The 6,159-nt window shown below is 38.3% G+C and overlaps 1 protein-coding gene across 1 annotated transcript; it reads right to left on the bottom strand.

Moving 5' to 3' along the window:
- Positions 1-477: 477 nt before the first annotated feature.
- On the bottom strand, positions 478-3,758 carry LOC311266021 (immunoglobulin lambda-1 light chain-like; the record flags this gene model as incomplete). Its single annotated transcript, XM_084368208.1, has 4 exons — positions 3,375-3,758; positions 1,022-1,315; positions 834-905; positions 478-587 (listed from the first exon to the last, which is right to left on the bottom strand). The coding sequence occupies exons 1-4, from the start codon at positions 3,511-3,513 to the stop codon at positions 478-480; spliced, it is 615 nt and encodes a 204-aa protein (XP_084224334.1). The 5' UTR covers positions 3,514-3,758.
- Positions 3,759-6,159: the final 2,401 nt, after the last annotated feature.

The raw sequence follows: 6,159 nt of genomic DNA, 5'->3' as shown, positions 1-6,159 counted from the left end.
AGGCTGTTTCTAAAACACACTGTGATTTTTCACTTTATTGAGAATGTTGCACTGAGAGAATTTAACAAAGCTGCCACACTCTGCATAATGTATTAAAAAGAAAGACAAGGAGAGGAAAATACTAAAACGATCAAATATCTAGCAGACAGCTAATGATTCAGCTTCATCTTCTATTATTATACAAGTCACAATTCAAAGAGGAAATAAACTAGAGGATGAAAATAACACTATACCACAGAATTTATACTCAGTAACTGCAAATATATGTGTATATATGTATTTATATATGTAGGATGACTGGATCTAACCTGTGTATGAAAAGACACATTTTACAACCAAACACAAAACATGAAAATAGACATTTGTGACTGCTGATCAAAGTGATCAATGAGATGAACTGATGAGATTTGATGTTGAGAAAAGGCGAGCAGAAAACAGTCAGTCAGCATGTGTGCAGTTGGTGCACGGTCCCTTGTTTCAGAGGATCATCAGCAGAGAGAGTCCACAGCAGTACACCAGACTCTTCACTATCAGCACTGTGTAGAGCACACAGAGCAGCTTCACCCTGCACTGAGACTGGAAGGACACTGACAGACACACAGACAGACACACAGACAGACACACAGACAGACACACAGACAGACAGACAGAATATTAATTTCATCAGTAGAACTTGGACCTTTCCGGGACAACCATCTTTAAACGAAGACAGGGGTCAGCTACAATTTGAATGAAAGCTCAAAGGCCCTTATTAAATACAACAAGTCAGGGCCCCAACAAGCTTTTTAGGGGCCCTGAACAGGATTTGACTTTTTGCTTTATCAAGATCTTACAGTCGGCTTGCAGAGCTGGCAGGTCTGCTGGCTCTCTCTCTGGAGGACAGGAGGCTGCTGGAGCTGGAACCTCTGAAACAGAAGAGGAGGCCAAAAGAAATGTCAGTCCTCTGCTCCTCTGCTCTCTTTGACAGCGTCTCCACATGAAGCTGAATCACTGCTGAACACAGTCACCAAGCCTTCATTACCTTGTTCTGTTTGGGCCTCCACTGTGCCCCCCTCGTGCTTGACGGAGCAGCGGTAGTAGAGAGCGTCCCCGTCAACCAGCAAGATGGAGGCGGTGCGTCCCGACTCTCTGAGCTCCAGCTGCTCTAGCTCAGCAGGTTGCCAATCCTCCTCATTCTCCTTTCGTTTGTTCCAGGAGAACCGGACCAGAGGAGGAAACATGGCTGAGGCCACACACAGCAGGGAGCTCTTCCCCTCCAGGTGGGCTCTGGATGCTGCTGGGTACACGCTCACCACGGGCTTTACTACCTGCTCACCTGAAGTTTGACAGCAGCAACAAGCAGCACAGACACACATTGACACAGTCAACAGCAGCTTACAGCACTGCACTGCATTCAGTGTGATCCTGGAAACTACATGGACTCTGATCACTAAACTACTCATCAATACAGCACAAAGTCCAACACATAGACTGGATTCACCTGCACATCAAACACACTCATCATGTCATGTCATCATATGTTATATGGGGACAAACAACATGATGTGTTCAGCACTTCTTTCTTTCAATGTGCACATTCATCATTATTATGACTATTACTAATAATAATAATATAACATCATATTTTCATACAATGGAAAATCTTCATGTGTATCATGATAAAAGACATATTATAATAAAGGACATATTTACCCTCAAGTTTAGTACGCGCTGCCATTTTAATGTTTACATTATCCACCACATATTATAAATATTTTTTTTAAATGCATCTTGAAGTTCATGTTTTTCATAAATATTTACACTGAATACACAATTACAAATACATGTTTTCATATGACTAATGTGAAAAAAGGTGTAATTTAATATAAAAGAAGGCAAAACTTTGTTGGTTTAATGACATAAAATATGATATAATTATGAAAATGTTCTTTTGCAAAATTCAAAAGCTTCTTTAAATATTTAAGTTAACAGTTAATATATATTTTACAATATATATTTACCTTCACATGAAATACTTTTTAAAGTTATTGCAACATGTCTAACATATGACAGATTTACCACCGTGTACTTTAGTCCAGCCGCTAAAGAAAAATAAATCAGTACATCAATAACATCATAATGTTTTTTCAGTATTTTTTACATTTATACACAATTACAATGATATGTTCAGATATGTCAAATATGAACAACGACTGCTTTGTAATATAATATGAAGAAAGGTAAGAATTTAATGATCCCTTACAGGAACTTCACATATGATTAAATTAAATGTGATAATATAATATAATATAATATAATATAATACAATATAATATAATATAATATAACATAATATAACATAATATGTCATACACAATATTTACCATCACGCGCTGTAAATACATTTACTTTTAAGTATTTGAAAGTATGTTTTGTAATTATTCTTTTTTTCATTTAAATTGCACATGAAATTAATAATTAATATATTTATTATTATATATAAATGATTTAAAAGTCAGTCAATGTAAAAAAATGCATATTTGCATGTGCCATTGTGTATCATAATATATATATATTTAAAATAAATAATAATAATAATAATAATAATAATACATTTTATTTATGGCGCCTTTCAGGGCACTCAAGGTCGCCTTGCACAACATATAAACAGCGATTTAAAAGAGCGAAGGACACATATTAGTGCGATAAAAACAAAATAAAATCAGAAAACTGCAGGGTGGAAGACAACTTAAAGTGAGTATGAGAGTTTGAAGAGGTAGGTTTTTAGACGTAGGTTTTTAGAAAATATAATGTTTGTTATATTTTAGTCTAATTAGTATATATTATAGGTATTGTAGTATCATATTCAGTGTCTGTTTGTCTTCATGTATAAATATATCTCACACTAAAAGACACATGTACCATCATATCAAATACAATTGTCATGAGGTCAGTTTGACCATTTCATAAAGACTTATTAATTATCCTATACAACATATTTAAAGTTATATGTTTTTCAGATACATTTCCTGACATATATTAAATGATGTTTAATATCATATATGATGTTGTTTTATAAAAACAAGAGATGGTGCTGAATTACTGAGAGGATCAAATACTGTATATTTGTAACATTGTCAATATGAAACGTTCTCTACATGAATCAGTTTGATCTCCTGCAGAAATAAAGAAGAACTTCAGTTGTGCAGTGAGATTTAAACATCTTTTCAGGAGTTATGAACCTTTTTATGTAACAATAGCTGCATGGCTGCAAGAATTCTCTACTAATTATGAACAAACTAACATGTAAAGCCTGAAGCAGCAGAAACTCATTAAAAACACATTTTCAACTTGTTCAATAAAACAACTGAAGGAAAATGAAGCTTTATTCTTACCTGTTACAAACAGTTTAGTTCCAGAGCCAAAGATGTAGACGCTGTTTCCTCCCACAGTGAGACAGAGTAATACAAAAACCTGTGTGCTGTTGAACGTGTCGGCTGAGGTGAACGAGTCCAAATGATGAAGCAGGATCATATTTCAGCTCCATGATGTGTTTCTCTAATGTTCATATCAACATGACTGTCTCTTCTTTTATTGTCTTTTTAGACACACTAGCAGTGTTGCTCTATGGATGCTAATGTCTGTCGCTCCACTACTTTAGTCCACATGGATTGGACCTGGACCAAAGGATGGATGGATGGACTGACATGACATTTTCAACAGACATTCTTGGTCCCCAGAGGATGAACTTCATTCATTGACTTTGTTGATTCTGACTTTTTATCTAGCTCCACCAGCAGGTCCACCAGTTCCTGGTCCTCAGTTTGAGGCCCAGTCGACACCTGTTCCCGCTTCCTTGTCGGCTGATCAGCAGACTTGCTCCAGAGCCGGACCAGCGGTCTTTCCTGATACCCGTCCAGACCTCCAGCTGCCGGCCTCCTGCTCTGCCTTGCAGCAGTCCTCTGTTCCTGTTCTGCAGCAACCTGTCTGAGCTGAGCTGCAGCTGTCTCCAGTTCCTGTGCTGAATCAGTCTCCTGCGGCTGTGGTTCTGTAACCTCTTGTTTTCCTGACTCTGACAGCTCCACCAGCTCCAGTGGCAGTGAAGTGTATGGGCTGTCGTCTCCAAAGGTGTTGGCGTGTAGTATGTTGATAAAGAAATTCTGCGGAGGCAGGCTGGGTGAAAGATAGAGCAATCTTTATTGAAACAGATCTCAAGCCAGCGTCCGAACCAGAGTGTGCACTCCCTGGTATTCTCAAATCTCGGCAAAGTGATGCCCAAAATGCTTTGCCCTCTGCTCTATCAGAAATCCTCTCTGCTCTAGGAAATCTACAAGTATTCACCACTCACTTTCTCTGTCTGTGCGGGGCTTTTTAAATCCCTTCCGCCTACAACTATCTACTTCTTCTAATTGGTCACTTTGGTGGATTGAGGGTCCATCTATCCAATAATAATTGAATCTATAAGTTGCCTAACTCTGCTGATGTCACTTCTGGATTTTACGACCTAAAGCAGCCCTGGATCTCTCTCTCTGTCTCTATATGGAAATGTATACTTTAAGCCAGACCTAGACAATTCGAATGAAAGCCGAGATCAGTTCAATACCTTTTAAAGGCCTGATCTTACAGCTAACATGTAACACACACACATGCAGCTGCATTCCTTAAACCTCACACAGATGAACACCCTATCACAGTCTGATTACTCCTAATACAGAATATACTGTTGTTCAGATACCTCAGCAGCTCCTGACAAACCTCTAAGGGGGGCAACTGTTGTGATGATGTCTAAGGTAGGTAAATGAAGGCAGCTGATATTGTCATGTCACAGACAGCCCAGCACTACACATTTTCCAGCTTTGCGTGAGGTCATGGACAGTTTTCCACAGGACAATATCGGTGTGCAAACGAAGAGGTATGCCGCAGACATCGCATCTCTTACAGTGGAGTTTAACGAACGCTTTCAGGATTTTGCAGCTATCGAAAAGGACATGCTGCTCTTCTCTTCCCACTTCTCCGTCGATCCTGATGATGCTCCACATCAGCTGCAGCTGGAGCTCATTGAGCTGCAGTGTGACATTGAGGGGTGCAGCCGACACCAGCAGCTTTCTCTTGTTAACTTTTACCGGCAGCTGGACAAAGGCCGGATTCCAGAAATGCGAACATTTGCAAAGAAAATGCAGAGCTTCTTCGGCTCCACATATTTGTGTGAGCAGACATTTTCAGTCATGAACTTCAACAAGAACCGCTTCAGTTTAAGACTCAGTGACCCACCTGCGTGATAACGTCTGCTCTCAAACCAGACCTGGCCTGTATACTGAAGTCAAGAGCTCAGTACCACCCTTCTCATTAATGTCAGTAAGTTTCCTGTTTCTTGAGAATTTGAAATGAACAATTTCTAGTTTTGAGGGTTTTGAATTTAAGTTATAAAGATCTGATATGTCAGCGTTTTGAATGGTAACATCACAAATAAACACATGCAGACGGACCTATGGCACGAATTATATTTGTCTTTTGATGATTTGTCTGTAACTGTTGGTACTATCTGCCTATAGATGTGACACAAAGGCTTACTTTTTGAATGATCTTGTGTGAAAGACAGAACAAGTTTCATATGTTATGAACTTAAATGTTAACAGACAACATTAATTTCCCACAATATCTCATATTTAAAAGAAATCTGATGTGATGATATTGATCAGCCTCATGGAAGTTTTTGGTTTTCCAGACAGCTCGTTCTTTATAATATTTGAGTCTTGAGATATGAAAGAAAGGCAGACTTGCTTTTAGGATTGTTACACCTCAATGGTTAACATTTGATTACATTTTCATGTAAAAAAAAAAAAAAAAAAAAAAGACAATTGTGTCATTGCGAAGAAAATTGTTAAATAATTATTTATATGTAACTTTCATGGTTAAAATCTGGTCCTCTTTGGAAAAAGTTTGGACACCCCTGCCCTAAAGGGACAGACATGGCTTGCTGCTGCAACTGGTTTGATAAGGTGTTGAGAAACAGGACACACTGTTGTAAAAGCTTGTAGAGTTTAATCATTCATGAAGAAAATTACAATACTGAAGATGATGATAATAATAAATTACATTTATTATTTTCTTTTTTTGTGGCTCAAGGAGGGCGACGCCCTCTATTGGCCGGCCGCCCCTGTAGAGATCCCTCCTTTACCA

This window comes from Pagrus pagrus, assembly GCF_965226575.1.
Source record: "Pagrus pagrus genome assembly, chromosome: 12".
NCBI lineage: Eukaryota > Metazoa > Chordata > Actinopteri > Spariformes > Sparidae > Pagrus > Pagrus pagrus.
This window is presented reverse-complemented; position numbering and strand designations above follow the sequence as displayed.